The sequence below is a fragment of the Narcine bancroftii genome, chromosome 1, assembly GCF_036971445.1.
Source record: "Narcine bancroftii isolate sNarBan1 chromosome 1, sNarBan1.hap1, whole genome shotgun sequence".
Lineage (NCBI taxonomy): Eukaryota > Metazoa > Chordata > Chondrichthyes > Torpediniformes > Narcinidae > Narcine > Narcine bancroftii.
In genome coordinates, this window is record NC_091469.1 from 278,451,502 (window position 1) to 278,467,889 (window position 16,388).

At 40.2% G+C, this 16,388-nt stretch overlaps 1 protein-coding gene across 8 annotated transcripts in view; it reads left to right on the forward strand.

Moving 5' to 3' along the window:
* The window catches only part of dennd2b (DENN domain containing 2B), a 354,119-nt gene that overhangs the window by 319,739 nt on the left and 17,992 nt on the right, over positions 1-16,388 (forward strand). For 5 of the 8 annotated variants that reach the window (XM_069900472.1, XM_069900482.1, XM_069900527.1 and 2 more), the window contains 3 exons: positions 12,637-12,814; positions 14,040-14,081; positions 14,531-14,642. In XM_069900472.1, coding sequence (XP_069756573.1) covers positions 12,637-12,814; positions 14,040-14,081; positions 14,531-14,642 — 332 coding nt within the window. Of the gene's footprint in view, positions 1-12,636; positions 12,815-14,039; positions 14,082-14,530; positions 14,643-16,388 lie in introns of those variants that run through there. The other 3 variants (XR_011345486.1, XR_011345509.1, XM_069900512.1) reach the window with 3 other exon arrangements.

Here is a 16,388-nt window from a genome sequence, read left to right on the forward strand (position 1 = left end):
AGCAACATCCTGGTAAATCTCCTCTACACTCTTTCCAAAGTTTTCACATCCTTCCTGTAATGAGCAAACCAGAGCCGAACACAATATTCCAAGTGTGGTCAAATTAGAGTTTTATAGAACTGCAACATTACCTCACAGCTCTTGATCTAATTCCCCTGACTAACGAAGGCCGGCATACCATAACCCTTTTTAACTATGTGGTAAAGCCACTATTATGTATGTAATTGACATGACCTTTTATGTTTGACCCTGCTTTCACTGGCCGCCTTGTGACTCCTCCCCTTTAACCCCATAAAGGCTGACATGCCACAACTCTGTCCCCATTTCAAGCTCGGGTCAGTGTGAACCAACAACACAAGGGATGCTGTATACCTCTTGCTAATAAAAGCCTTCAGCTCCAGTAATTTCAGTCTTTGCATAATCGATCATGCATCAACTTACTCTATCAACCTCGCGGCAAAATTAAGAAATTTGGACCCCAAGGTTCCTCTGTTCCTCCATACTGTTAAAAATCCTACCATTAATCATGTTCTCCACCTTCACGTTTGACCTTCCAAGATGCATCACTTCACACTTATCTGGATTGAATGCCATCTACCACTTCTCAGCCCATCTCTGCACCCTGTCCTTATTCTGTTGCAATCTATGTAAAGCTTCTACAATATTCACCACACCTCCAACCTTTGTGTCATCTGCATATTTACTGGGCCATCCACTTCTTTGTCCCAGTGAAAATAGTCCTGTTTGGCAACATTTGGCCCATATCCCTTTGATCCTTTCTGATCCAGATGTCTAGATATATTTTAAACATTGTAATTATACTCCTCCTACTAATTCTGGCAGCTTGTTCCATATACACTGCGCCCTCTGCATGGGAAAAACTTGCCTCCTTAGTTCTTCTAAACCTTTGTCCTTTCAGTTGCTCTCTTGCCTTAAAGCTATTGTCTCTAATTTTGGACCTCTCTTACCCTGGGAAAAAAACTATAACAATCTGTGTTATCTGTTGGCCCCATGGTTCTACAAACCTCTATAAGATCGCTCCTCAGCCTCCTATACTCTAAGGAAAAAAATTCCCCATCCTATCCATTCTCTCCTTATAACTCATTCCATCCATTGCTGGTAAAACATCTGTATGAATTTTTTCTGCATCTTTTATCAGAGGGTAAATGACAGGTAAATATCTTGTTCTTTCTGTCATATATTCCTCCAAAAGCTTTGTATGATGCTTGAGTATGGTTGGACTGGCACAGTGCGTTGTCAGTCATTCAACCAAATGCTGCCTCCTTGAAAGTCTGTGAATAAATCAGCATCTTTATTATTAAATAGCCACTAGCAACAAATAGCTCAGCTGTTTTTTCTCCCCTTTCAACAGGTGAACTAGCCTATTTGTTCTGCTCTCCTTCCTTTCTTAAGTTTTGAATATTTTCAGCAAAGAGAAACAATCTCCTGAGGAAGTTAGCAGATCGAGCAGCATTTGCGATGGCTAAAAGGAATGTCAATATTCTGGGTCAAAACCCTTCATCAGAATGGTTTGTCAAGACAACCCAAAACATTGAAACTTCCTTCCCCAACCCCCCCCCCTCCCCCCTACTTCCACAGATGCCACTTGACCCCCATCCAGATTCCAACATCTTGTGTCTTCTTTGAAATCCTTTACTCAGGAGAGCTGTGGAATATCAGATGGCGAGGATGTTGAAGAGAGTATAATTTTGGATATTAAGGGAATCGATATGAGGAAATGGTTATATGGTTAGTGCAGGAAAGTGAAGCTGTTGAATATCAGCCATGATCTTACTAAATGTCAGAGCAGGACAAGTCCTGAGTGTACATTTCTGCTACTATTTTGATGACAGTCTGGGCATGAAAACGTTCTGCCTTTTTAGAGATTGGTGCACATAAACTTCATCTGCCAATACATTAGTTTAATAATAGTTTTAGCCAGATGGCAATTTTAAAAAAGTGGTGGTACAGAATTTCAAAACTTCAGCAGTTTTAAGATGACAGTCTTTGAACCATGTTAAAAGAGTGCATGCTTGTCTAATTTTTAATGAAAAGTCCTTAAAAAAATTCTCGGATTGTTAATTCTCTGGCAATGTTGGCATTTTTTGTCCATCATCAATCCCTGGACTGTGGCTTGATAAATTATTTTAGAGGGTCAACCACATGGGTAGGTCTGGGGTCAGATTGGGTAAAGGATACACTGGACAACAAATCTTCTCAGTCTGCAGATGCTGTGATTGTAGAAAGAACACAGAAATGCTGGAGGAAGTCAGCAGGTCTTTACGCATACATAAGAGAGTAAAAGGTATATAACAAACATTTCAAGCCTGAGCCTTTTACCTTGAAGAAGGGCTCAGGCCTGAAATGTTGCTTATATATCTTTACCTTTATCAATGATTCAGGCACAGGTATAAAACTCAAATAATCTAAGAAGCATTCCAAAGTAACTTCCTTGAAGGATTGCATAAGAAACAGGTGAAGGAACATCTCCCAAGTTACAAATAGTGAAGTAAAACCATTAAGGGGACGTTTAAAGTGGAAAGACACACGGTTGGGCTTGGTCAGGTGAATCCAGAAATGGGTTGAAATGGCCCAGTAATGGGAAGAGGTATGGCACAGAAATCCTGGAATCAAGGTTTTCAGAATGAGATAGCAGAAATGGGAACATTAATCACAAAAGGAACACAGCACCTGGACAAATCCATTCAAATGCAGACCATACAACAAAATATAATACAGACGGTTGAGGTTTGATGAAATTGGAGTATGAAATGAGTGGATGGGATTCCAGGAAAAATACTGTTTGTTGATATAAACTCAAAAAGAATTAACAGTCATTTGTAGAGCATTGTGATATTGCGAGGATATCCCAAAATGCATTACAGCCAGCAGTGCTTGTTACTGAAAGCATGTATGCGAGAGGCCTGTGATGGGAATGAATTTAGCTGGAAGTAGGTCCTGTTTTTTAGGTGGAAGTAAATTGATTTGGGGGTGCAAATGAATATGAATATGAAGCTCTGCTCTTAACCAAGCAGGAAACGAAGGTTTCACACAACTTGATTTAGTCGAGTTGTATTTCACAATATTCAGTTCAATGAAATTTTGACTAATTTTTGACAGCGTCAACCAGGCAGTTGTGTTGTAAGGTTTAAACCTAGTGAGTATCCTATGTTTTTAATACTAATACAATCTAACTTAATGGTTGTTGACCTGATGTTAGTTTAGGTTCAATTACTTTTACAAAGAAATCCATTAACAAATTTTTTAAAATACAATTTTGTCTGGGCCACAAAGTTAACATAATATTGGATTTAAAAACCCTGCAAAGTGATGTGAATGTTTGAAGAAAAGTTTTTAGAGCTTGATTAAGAGCAGAGTTGGCAATTTAAACACAACTGTAGGAATGCACAACTCTTTATTAATGTTAACAGAGAATCAGTGAATGTTGCCACCTGGTGGCTTGGCAGTGAATCTTACGGGCATCAACTGAATACAGTGCTCCCATTGTGGTCTCCTCTACATCGGAGAAACTGGGTGCAGGCTGGTAGATCACTTTTTTGTAGCACCTCTGGTCTGTTCACTGCAATAACATGGATCTCCCAGTGGAAATCCATTTCAATTTGCCATCCTGGCTGACATGTCTGTCCATGGTCTCATGCACTGCCAGATTACCAGACTATTTCTCCACCTACAAATTGGAGGAATAACACCTCATCTTCTGATGGGGCACCCTCCAACTGAATGGCATTAGCATCGACTTCTCTGGTTTCCGATGTTGTGGCCATTACAGAGATTTGGCTGGTGGAAGGGCAGGATTGGCTGATTTAGGTACCAGGGTTTAGGTGTTTTAAAAGGAATAGGATAGGAGGTGGGGGGGGGGGGGGGAGTAGCATTACTGGTCAGGGACAGTATCATGGCTATAGAAATGATGGAAGCTGTAGAGGGAGTGTCCATTGAGAGTGTGGGTGGGTCAGTAATAGGAAAGGAGCAATCATTGTGTTGGGTTTAGACTTTAGGCCCCCAGGACACTGAGGAGCAGATAAGCAGGCAGATTTTGGAATGGTGCTGGAAATACAAGGTTGTAGTTATGGGTGATTTCAACTTCCCTATTATTGACTGGAACCCCCTTACTGCAAGAGGGATAGATGGGGCTGAATTTATCAGGTGTGTCCAAGAAGGATTCCTGATATAGTATGTGGGCCAGCCAACAAGAGGAGAGGCCATACTGATCAGATGGCAGACCTTTCGGTGGGGGAGCATTTTGGTGAGAGTGGCCACAACTCCCTGAGCTATGGAAAAGGATAAAAGCAAACAAAATGGGGAAGTGCTTAATTGGGGAAGGAATAATTACGATGCAATGAGGCAGGAATTAGCAAGAGTAAATTGGAAACAGATGTTCAAGAATGAAAGCATAGAGCTAATGGGAAGGAAGTTTAGGGACCACTTGTGCTGGCCTCAAGATGGGTTTGTCACATTGGAATAAGGGAAAAGATGGTAAGAAAAGGGAACCATGGTTGACGAAACAGGCAAGGCAGCTGGTCAAGAGGAAGAATGAAGCATACATTAGATATAGGAACCTGGAAACAGGAAGGGCTCATTAGAAGTATATGGTACCCAGGAAGGAGCTTAAGAAAGAGAGCTCAAAGGCAGCAAGAGAAGGCCTTGGAATGTAGGATTAAGGAGAACCCAAGGTGTTCTATGCATATGTGAAGAACAATGATGACAAAAATTGAAGTGGGGCCACTAAAAGATAAAGGAGGCAGCATGCACCTGGAGGCGGAGGCGGTTGGGGAGGTCCTAAATGAATACCTTGCTTCATTATTCACAAGAGAAAAGGACCTTGATCAGGGTAAGGTCAGATTGGAACAAGCTTGTGTGCTGGACGGTATTAAGATTAAGGAAGAGGAAATGCTGGATCTTTTTAAAAACATTAAGATTGTTTAATCCCCAGGGCTAGATGCAATATACCCCAGGTTGCTGTGGGAAGTGAGGGAAGAGATAGCTGGGGCAGTAGTTATAACCTCTGAGTCCTCTTTGGCTGCAGGAGTAGTGCCAGAGTATTGGAGAATGGAAAATGTAGTCCTGTTGTTTAAAAATCCTGGGAATTGTAGGCCAGTGAGTCTTACATCAGTGGTGTGCAAATAATTGGAGAGGATTCTTAAAGATAGGATCTATGAGCATTTGGAGAAGTACAGTCTACTTAAGGATAGTCAGCATGGCTTTGTAAAGGGAAGGTCATGCCTCACGAGCCTAATCGAGTTTTTTGAGAAGGGATTACAAAAGAACTTGATGAGGGTAAGGCAGTAGATATGGTTAGTATGGCATTTGACGAGGTCTCCCATGAGAGACTCATTTAGAAAGTCTTGAGACATGGGATCCATGGAACCTTGGCTGTGTGGATAAAAAATTGGCTTGCAAGTAGAAAGCAGAGAGTAGTAGTGGAAGGAAAGTATTTTTCCTGGAGGTCAGTGACTAGTGGAATACTGCAAGGACCTGTTCTGGGACCCCTGCTCTTTGTGATTTTTATAAATGGACGAGATGAAGAAGCAGAAAAATGGATCAGTAAGTTTCTGGATGTTACGAAGGTTGGAGAAATTGTGGATGGAGCTGAAGGTTGTTAATGATTACAAGATATAGTCAAGATGCAGAGTTGGGCAAAATGTGGCTGATGGAGTTCAATCTGGATAAGTGTGAGGTGATGCATTTTTGGAGAACAAGAAGGCTGAGTACAGGGTTAATGACTGGTTACTTATGAGTGTGGATAAACAGACAGACCTTGGGATCCAAATCCATTCATCCTTCAAGATTGCTACACAGGTTGAAAGGATAGTTAAGAAGGCCTATTATATCAACCTGGAAATTAGAAGATAGCCTGAGATTACAGCAATGGTACATAGAAATGAATAAATGTATTCCATTGGAAAAAATAACATATAATTTAAGAAATAACATCACAGTATTCGAACAAATTTGGGAACCATTCAATGAACACAACGGAGAAGTCGTACCGCGGACCTCCACCGCCTAAAATGACAGAAGGAGAAGAAGACGAAATGAACTGACCCAGTATGTAAAAGTAGAAGACACAAATTTCTTGTTTATTTTCATTGTGTGATGACATTGTCTAATGGGTTTAATGTATCATATAGTTTGAACGTTGAGTGGGTGGGGAGGGGGGGGGTGAAGGAGGGAGGGAAGGGAGGGGGAAAAAGGAGAGAAAATGACACTGTGTATATTCAAGAGGGAAATGTTTGTCTGTATTTTGGTTAGTATGGTTCATAGTATGAAAAATCTTTTAAAAATTTAAAATAAAAGGCCTATAGGATGCTGGGATTCATTAATAGGGGGATTGAGTTCAAGAGAGGTCATGTTGCAACTCTACAAATCTCTGGTGAGACCACACTTAGAGTATTGTGTTCAGCTCTGATCACCGTATTACAGGAAGGATGTGGAACCTATGGAGAGGATGCAGAGGAGATTTATTGGGGTGTCACATGGATTTGAAAATAAGTCTTATGAGGTAATGTTAGCAGAACTTGGACTTTTTTATTTGGAGCATGGAAGGATGAGAGGTCTGACACCAATGACACCACAGTTGTCGCAGAATCACAAACGGCAATGAGGAAGAGTACAGAAGGTAATTTTTAACCTTCCAAAGTATACATGTTGGACTTGGTCCATGGGTAAACTACAGAGCGAACACCAGTATGAACCCACTGGTGGCTGGGTATAAAACTAGTCCCGGAAAATGGGGACATGGAATCCAAAGGGTAAATTGCCTAGATGAAGATCATACATTAAAAATGGTGTATTGGAAGTGGGTGGAAGGTTACTGAGCAGAAGGGGGTTGGTGAGTAGAACCTACTGCAAAATACAATGCAGATGGCTGATTTTTGAAGAAATTAGACTTTGCGAAGGCATTCTTCCCAACATTTATCCAGTTTTAGTTTCACCAATTTTAACATAAGTCCTCTTATTCTGATATTCTGTTATAATTCTTCTGAATTAGCCTCACCTTTTAGCCACATATAAGGTAAGCTTCCAAAAAGTATTTTACCCAGTCCATGAATCAATACTGATAAACCTTGTTTCCAGTTCTTCATAATAAGTTAATGATTTGATGTTAATGATCAGCATTTGGAACGATCTTTTCCTTAAAACCTTCTCAACAAAATTCACCACTGTACATGAAATCACAACATCGCTTGAGATGTAACTGGCTGAATCATTAAATTAATCATCCCATTTGCCTAATCTATTGTTGCTATATGGGAAATTGAGACAAGTACTAATGCATTTAAGACTGTAGATTATTGCACATACTGAAAATCAAAATTCTATTTCCTGAAACCAAGATAAAAGTTAATTTTGACGATCGTTCATCTGAAAATGGTTGATAATTTTTTTTTTGCATGTTATCACTTTTCCTCATCTTATGAAATGTAATTTTGTTCAGCAGTATGACTAATAATTATGAATAAAATAGAGGTGTTTAAAAGAAAAACCATATGTTGAAGCAAAAATGTTATCAGATTCCTGCAGTTTAAAATGGTTGAATTCCCAGACTTTTCTCGTCAATAAGGAATGCTCAGTAAAATAACAAGGAGACACTCAGTCTTAAATATACAGCAAATAGTGTATTTTAATCTGTGTTGTTTTGTGCAGTTGTTTTTGCTTCTTGTGTGTGCATTCAGTTTGAATGTTTGTTCTCATTGTCAGTGAAGCTAAGAACTGCCTTCCTTCATGTGTAAGCACTTTTTCCGGGAGCAGGGGTGAAATTTATCACACCAAAAGGGATTGTTTCTGACTGTTGCCCTGTCTCCTGAGGAGCTCCAACTGCTAATAATTGATTGGCTGGGTATGGATCTTCAGTAGTGTCCCAGTTAAGGTTATCTATACTGCAGCGGCAGGCTCTTGAAGAGTTGAAGTACAGTGCACTCTCATGAATGGATCTGTTCATAATTCTGGATGATTAAAATACAATTTGTCAACTTCTGACCTGATAACAAATGACAAATGTCAGTAATTGTGCTGATAACTTCCATCAATGTTCATTCTTCTCAAAAAAAATGCTTGAAAAGTGCCAGAAATGAGTCAATTATTGTAATGCGCTGAGAATGCTACATTTTTAATCTAGCAACTGAATGATTAAATAGTTCCAAATAAGAACCTAAAGCAGAATGCCCAGCCAAGTCTTTACATAAATGACTTACCTTGGCTGAAGTTGATTGATTATCACCAAGGACGGTGGTCCTGAGCAACTTGTTGGAACTGCAGTTTGGCAAGTTCCCAGGTCCTGATAGACTTCATCCAAACATATCTGGATATCAAGATACTTGCAGTGTTGGTTTTAATTTCCCTAAATTCCCCAGATTTGGGGAAGGTTCCATCAGTTCGTGAAATAGCAAGTGGCTTTATTTGAAAAGGGAGGGAGACAGAAAATTTGAAACTACAGGATACAGTCTGCCTTTCAGAGAATGTTAGAAGCTAATATTAGCAAAGTTACAGCAAGGTACTAGAAAAATTTGGGTAATCAGCCAGATTAAACATAGTTTAGTGAAAGGGAAAATGTGCTTGATTTTCTTTGTTGTTCTCCTTTGAAGTAAGTTCTGTGGATAAATGGAACCAGTAGATGTACTACAATAAGATTTCCAGAAAGTGTTTGATAAGGTGCTGCGTCAAAGATGATTGTGAATAATAAAAGCTCATTGTGTAGGTTAGGAGATAACATACTGGCACGGATAGAACATCGACTGGCTAATAGAAGAGTGTGTAAATGGTTTTTTTTCTGGTTGAAAATGTAACAAGGGATCAGTGTTGGGGGCTCAACTTTTTACAATTATTATAAATAATTATTATATTATTTATAAAATATATAACTGACAAATTTGTGGATGTACACAAATAGTTATGAGGTAAGTTGTCAAGAAGGGTAATGGACTCTCACAAAGGATATGGGTTGATTAAGTAGTGTCCATGCCGACCACCAATCTACACTTATTTACCAGCATTTGGTCTTTTTATGCCAAGGGAATCTAAATACTTCATGCTTTGGGAGTCCCTGCTTTCCACCAGCCTCTTAGATGTGTATTTGGATTCTAGCTATCATCCAGGTGGAAAAGAGATCTTCCTCAGAACTAGGGCTAGCGCTACCACTAGGTGAACTAGGCAATTGCCTAGAATGCAGACCTCAGAAAGGCGTCGTGAGGATAGCCAGATGTCCAGTGTGTAGGGGCTAAACGTGCAAAAGTGTAATTACTTCATTAGTTGGCGTCCCATGGTGTGTTGGCTGGGCACAGCCATCTTTATTCTTGTGCAAGTCTGGAGACGGTTGGCGCATGCACGGTGGGCCCGCAGACGGGGGAATGTTTAGCGCAGGCACTTAGTTCTGGCACAATTGGGAGCACTTCAGTCGACATCAAGTGGAGTAGTGTAACGGGCTTTGAAAGAGGGTGAGTGAATATTCATTTCTTTCTATTCTTTATTTATGCTGTGGTATTCTATGGTTACATTTTGCTCAGGTTTTTCTATCAATGTATGGTGTCCTCACAGTTGTTGTTCTATTAAACTATGTTTAATCTGGCTGATTACCCAATATGGAGATACTTTCAGGCAGTTCTTAAAGAGACATGTATTTAACTTTTATTATTGCTATAGTTAATGTTGTCTCATAGTGGTGCAATTAATAGAGCTACTACCTCACAACTCCAGCGATCTGGCTTCTGCCCTGAACTCTGGCACTGTCCCTGTGACCATGCGAGCTTCCTCTGGATGCTTCAATTTCCTCTCGAATCTCAAAGATGTGGGCAGGTAGATTATTGGTTGTGTGTAAAGAAAAAAGCAAAGACTTGTAAAAATGGTTACGAGAAAGTCAGAGCGAACTTGATGGGCCAAAGGGGCATGTCCGAACTGCATCATTCTTGTGGGGAAAAGTGGGCACTGGAAGGTATATCGACTTAAAGGTGTGTGAAGTAAAAGGTCTTAATCTTGTGTTGCCCTTGGTGGAGGTATGCATTCTACCAAATGTCTTTTAGTTCAAAATGATTTGTGTGCAAAAATAATTTTATTTTGTATTTGAGAAAGATTGATGTATTGAAGTAAATTTAGCTGTTTCAAATTTTTCATTTTTTTCGACAAAACATCTGTTTTTAAAAATCGAAGTTGCCAATTTTTTTTGGTAGGGTCCAATTAATTGGCCTTGTCTAGGGCGCAAAATAGTCTGGCACCCTCAGATCCCTTCTAAATCACTTCCTCGTTTTTCTAAACATATATCTTCTAGTTTTGACATGGTGAGGTACGAATCCCACCATTTACTCTCTCTATATTGTTCTTATTTACTGTATAGGTATACCTCAGTAAACTGCTCCACCTCCTCTATTCCAAGGTAAACGCAGCCAAGGTTTGCAGGTGCAGCAGGCTATCAAGAAGGCAAATGGAATGATGGCCTTCATTGCTAGAGGGATGGAATTTAAGAGCAGGGAATTTATGCTGCAACTGTACAAGGTTCTAGTGAGGCAGCATCATGTGGAGTACTGGTCTCCTTTCTTGAGGAAGGATGTACTGGCTTTGGAAGCGGTGCAGAGGAGGTTCACTGGGTTGATTCCAGAGATTTGGGGGGGGGGGGTGGGGTGGAAGTTAACCTACAAGGAGAGATTGAGTCATCTGGGACTGTACTCACTGGAATTTATAAGAATGAGAAGGGAATTTATACATTCTATAAGATTGAGGTAGGTAAGTTGTTTCTTTTGGTGGGGAAAACTAGAACTAGGGGACATAGCCTCAGGATTTAGGATGGAGATGAGGAGGAATGCTTTTCCAGAGGGTGATGAATCTATAGAATTCACTGCCCAGTGAAGCAGTGGGAGCTACCACAGTAAATATATTTAAGACAAGGTTGAATAGATTTTTACATAGTAGGGGAATTAAGGGATATGGGGAGAAGGCAGGTAGAGATGAGCCTATCATCAAATCAGCCATTGATTGTAGGAGCAGGCTTGATGGGACGGATGGCCTACTCTTGTTCCTATTTCTTATGTAAGTCAGACTCTCGCAAGTAAGATCCTCCATCCCACACATCCTCTCCAGGCCAATTGAATCCTTACTGAAGTGTGATCAACAGAACTCTATACAGCACTCCAACTTTGGCCATGCTAGTGTTTTATAAAGTTGACCATACCTTCCCTGCTCTATATTTTATGTTCTGGGTAATGAAGGTTTGCATCCAGTATGCCTTCTTCACTATCTTTTTTTTGTCTCTGTCGCCAACTTTGGGGGTCCTCGGACTTGTAACCAAGGTACTGCCTGGGTTCTGCTAATAATTTCCTTTTCCTCATCATCCTTCCAAAGAACATGGTCCTGCAGAAAGGATTTGAAGATTATTGGTTTTATTATTTATGGAATGATGCTAAAATGTTAAAGTAGTCCAAATAAGGTTTTGTTAACTGATATCTGGAAGTGGCAGGCTGCTGGATGATTTAGTTATCCAATACCTGGAAGAGACAGACTGCCAGGTGACTTAGTCAACTGATACCTGAAAGAGGTAAGCTGCTAACTGAGGACTTGTTAGGTGTGTAGCTGATAGTGTTTGGAGGGACTTGGGTTAGACATACAAGACCCTGAGAAGGCTTGACAAACTGGATATGGAGAGATAATTGCTTATGCAGGAACATTTGGAATCACAGAATTTTAAGAAGTATTGGTCACATTTATTTAAAATAAAAACAAGGCAAATATTTTCTATGTTGGATTGTCATGAATTCTCTTCCTCAAAGGGCTGAAGAAGCAGAGTCTATGAATATTTTAAATATCGACCTCGATAGATTTTTGGTAAACAAATGGGTTAGATGCTGGAACATGATTGGATGTCAGATCAGCTGTGAGCTTACTGAAAACTTGAGAGGCTGAGTGGCCAGTTCCTGAACCTAATTTTCATGTCCTATGAATCAATCTACTGTAGTCACCAGGCTGGCCAGCAGTGTCATCATGGAGAAAGTCACTCTTTGTGAATATTATTACATTGAATTATTACTTAAGATGCTGGAAAATGTTTAATCATCTAAAATTGATTTTGCTTTTAATTTGGGTTGTACAATATATTTAGACCATTTGGTTTCATTAAAAAGTCATAAGATTGGGTTGTGGAATCCTCATGTCAAGGCAAACCATTAACCTATTAACCACCTTGACTAGCAACCTCCTCCACTTCAATAAACAAAAATTATAATGACCCAAAATCTCGCATCAAGGAAGTGTGATGAGTTTCTGGTTGAAATTATGGACATTTCTTTTGTGCATTCTTTAATTTGGGTATCATTCTCTCGAACTGTCACGTGTACTGAGATGCAGTGACAAACTTTGTTTTGTGTCCTATCCAGCAAGTCAACCTATACTTAACCTATACTTAAGTACACCTGGTACTGTAAAATAAAACAAAAATGTAGAGAAAATTTCAGTAAAATTAACATTTATGTTATGTTATAAAATTACCATTCTTGTATCAAACTGTGATGCATCTGGTTTCTAAGAAAAATCACTCATTTTAAGGATTATCATCTCTTTTATTTCATATTATATTTTAGGAAGGCAATAAATTGCATTGAACAGCAGAATTAATTTGTTAATGTTCTGTTTATACAGCACTTTGTCCAACTGTGCCCATGCAGTGGTGGCCTTGCTGTATCCATTCTCCTGGCAACACACCTTCATACCAGTGCTTCCATCTTCCATGATCGACATTGTCTGCTGTCCAACGCCCTTCCTGGTGGGCTTGCTCTCCAACTCTCTCCCCAAACTAAAGGAACTTCCAGTGGAAGAGGTAAGAACACGTTTTTAAAAAGGCAGGTTTCAATGATAATCGATCTGCCCCAGTCTCAAATCTTTATGCTGAAAGAAATGAAATGTTAATTTCCCAACATTAGCAGCCACAAGTACATTTTAGATCTTCTACGTTGGCTGTCTGGGGGCTCTGACATCTCAAAAAGGCTTTTGTCACTTTCACTGTAAGCTTGTGCCAAAGTGGTGGTTTGGATGGATTGTCATACTGAGAAATTCACCCCCATTGTCATGCAAGTTCATTGTACTCTGCCTGCAAAATTACAATCTATTGCTTTGAATAAACACAGAATCTGGATGGCCAGAGGCTTTTACCCAGGGCTGAAACACCTAACAGGAGGGGGCATAGTTTTAAGGTACAAGGTAAAAGGCAAGTTTTTCTACAGAGTGCTGGGTGCATGCAATACACTGCCAGCAACAGTAGTGGAGGCAGGTGTGAAAGGATCTTTTAAGAGATTATTAGATAGGTACATCGAACTGAGAAAAATGAGAGGATCATGCAGTAGGGAATTCTAGGCCATTACGTTATTAGGTCGGCACAACACTGTGGGCCAAAGGATCAGTATTGTGCTGTACATTTCTGTGTTCTATAAAGCAACTATATCTTGTGTTTAAATGATTTTCAGGGCGACATAATAAGGTGGAAACGATAATTTGGACACATTTTACCTAGAAAAATAGTTCAAGGTTCTTTCCCAGATAATTAAGGAAAAAAGAAGCATGGCACAAAAGCCAAATATAAGCATTATAGGAGAATTGACCAAAAGCTTTGTTTTTTAAAATATGCATTGGGTAAGGTCACCAGTAGCTAAGCCCCAGCTGCTGTTGGAAAATTAGAGTGCAGGTATGTACCAGAACTCCTGCCAAGAAATGAAAAAGACTGGACGGGGTAATACGATGCAGGATGAAGTTTAACTTTGAGGTACTGGATTTTGGAAGCCAGTGTGGATTGATAAAACCAAGGTATACTGTAAACAGTGGCTTGTAGAATTTTAGATACTGAAGGATAGAGGCTGGGGCAGAGGTGTGAAATTTATGGAGGGGTGGAGGAGAGTGACGTTCTGATGGGTGCACGGAGATGTAAGAACACGCAGACAGAAGTCTTGGTGACACAGAAATAAAGGGGAGGTTACACTCAGTGTATCACTACTTCTGGCCAATGCTAATTGACCATGAATATATAAATTGTGTGTGTTTATTTATTTCAGGCACTGATGGTTGATCTAGGAGCTGATCGCTTTCTGCGACAGGTAAGGACATTTCAGCAGAACCATCTTTCTGTCCAAAGTGAGGAAACACACGTATTCATTTAAACCAGGATTTAATGTTATCAAGGATTATGTGTGCAGATCTCCATTACCCATGAAAATAAAGTTGGCAATGAATTCAAATTGAAGAGCCAGGGATGCTGGTTAAAAAAGAGAGGTTTGGGGAGAAGGGGGGGGGGGGGGAAGAAGGGAAGGGGGGAGCCAAAAATGAGAACGGGGTGGGGGCATGAAATGGGAGGGTTAGAGAGGGAGGAATGAAGAGGGGATAAGAGAAGGATGGAAAAAGGGGGAACAGATGGAGGGGGGGTGGTTGGAGATGGAATGAAGGGGAAGGAGAAGGAAAAGGGAAGGAGTGGGAGTAATATCTACCTTAATGAGTGTGAAGGTCTCAAGTCTCGATGAACATTCACAATTTATTTGGTCATCACTAGATGGATGATGAAGACTCGCTTCTACCACGCAAACTGCAGGCTGCTTTGGAGCAGGCTCTGGAGCAGAAGAATGAACTTGTCAATCAAGATTCAGATAGTGAGTCTGATGATGGTGAGAACTGTCTTAGATATTTCTTTACCACCATTAAAAATATCATTCTTTTCTGGACATTTTGCATTGTGTAGAAGCAGATGGTGCCTGGATAAGTCTGATATTCAAGTGGAAAATCATTCATGCAAAATGTCCACTCCTTTGTCATGCACAAAAATTGGTAGTTCTTTGTCTTCCCTGTACAGTATTTGAGCAAGAAAAACTCTATGTTCTTAATTAATAAAGGGGCCACTTCAGCTGCATGCTCGCACAAATGTGCACACAATGTTTGCATACAACTTGGGGTGGGGGGGGAAGACACTGCACACCAGCAATAACATTGGTTTTGACAAATGCACATTTAGCATATACTTGATACATTGCACCATGACGTGTTTGTTAAGTGTCAACAAAACCAACACTACCAATAAAAATGAACACCGTAACAATCCTGTGTCCAGGCCAGCCTGGAGCCAAAATTGCGATTTTCTCTTGAAGCTGGGTCTGTGAAATTAAGTCAGAAAATTGCACTGGTGTTGCTGGCTGCAGTTACTATCTCCCTTACAATAAAAATTATTACTTCCAAATACTGCAGATCTGCAGTGCTGATGCATGAAAACAAACAAAAGGTCTTTGTAAAGCTGCATCTGTACGGATTGCTCCCATCTCCATCTATTCTCACTCCCACCCAGGTACCATCAGTGGCAGATAAACTACCACCCGGGCCCCGAGGCTGAGCTCCCTCAGACCTTGCCCCTGATCCTTCATTGAATAAAGTTACGTTAAATAATTTGCATTGGGGTCTCCAAATGCTCCTGCAGGCCCCTAGGCTTAAGCCTACTTAGTTAATGGTTCATCCGCCACAGGGTATCATTGAAAGAAACATAAATATATCAGGACTGTTGTAGTTTTTGAAACAATCATGAAACAAGAAATTAAAATGTTGAAATCAAGGTTTTAAAACTTCATTTTGGACTTGTGTTTGCAAGTTACAAACATTCCTCAGTGAGAATCGTATTTTCAGAGTATCCGTCCAAAATGTTTTACAACTTTCATGCAGATGGAGCCTGCATCATCCAACCTGGAAATACAGACCTCTCTTCCAAAACACCTGTTCATTCTATTCTTCTATTAATTAATTCTTCCCAACAACCTGTAATTATTCTTTGTGCAGTCTAGTTGACGTTTTGTTACATTTTCTCCCATTTTAAGCCAACTTTCACCACCTTATTTCCAGCTTTATAAACGTGGTAATTCTTTTCCTCCTCCATCACCCAACAATCCACAAGTTACTAGATCCTCCTCCCCACAAAACATCAGCTTCTGCCACTTTGTTTCATGACATTCTTTTACACCTTTCTACAGTTTCACCTATTTTACACCATTCTCTTTCAGATCATTCTGCTCTGTTCTCACTTAAATTTGGTTTCTACCAACTCTGAACAAGCACAAGGCACTAAAATGGGAGAACGTCCTGGACCTGCATTTTAGTGTCCAGTCTTGGGCATCAGTAGAACCTTAAAGGGTGGGAGAGTGAATCAGTCTCAGCAAGCACTGATGGACTGTTTTGGGCTCCAAAGCACAGATGCTCAGAATGGCCATCTTGGTTTTGGTCTAAACAAGCCTCTGCCAATCTTTCACTTACTGTCACCTTCTGTCAGCATTGTGAAGAGCAGATGACTAGAATGTAAAGTTATGCCTCACAACTTAAAAACTGCATCTCAGCTGTCACCAGGGGTGTGAAATCCAGCCATTCCACAAGCAGAG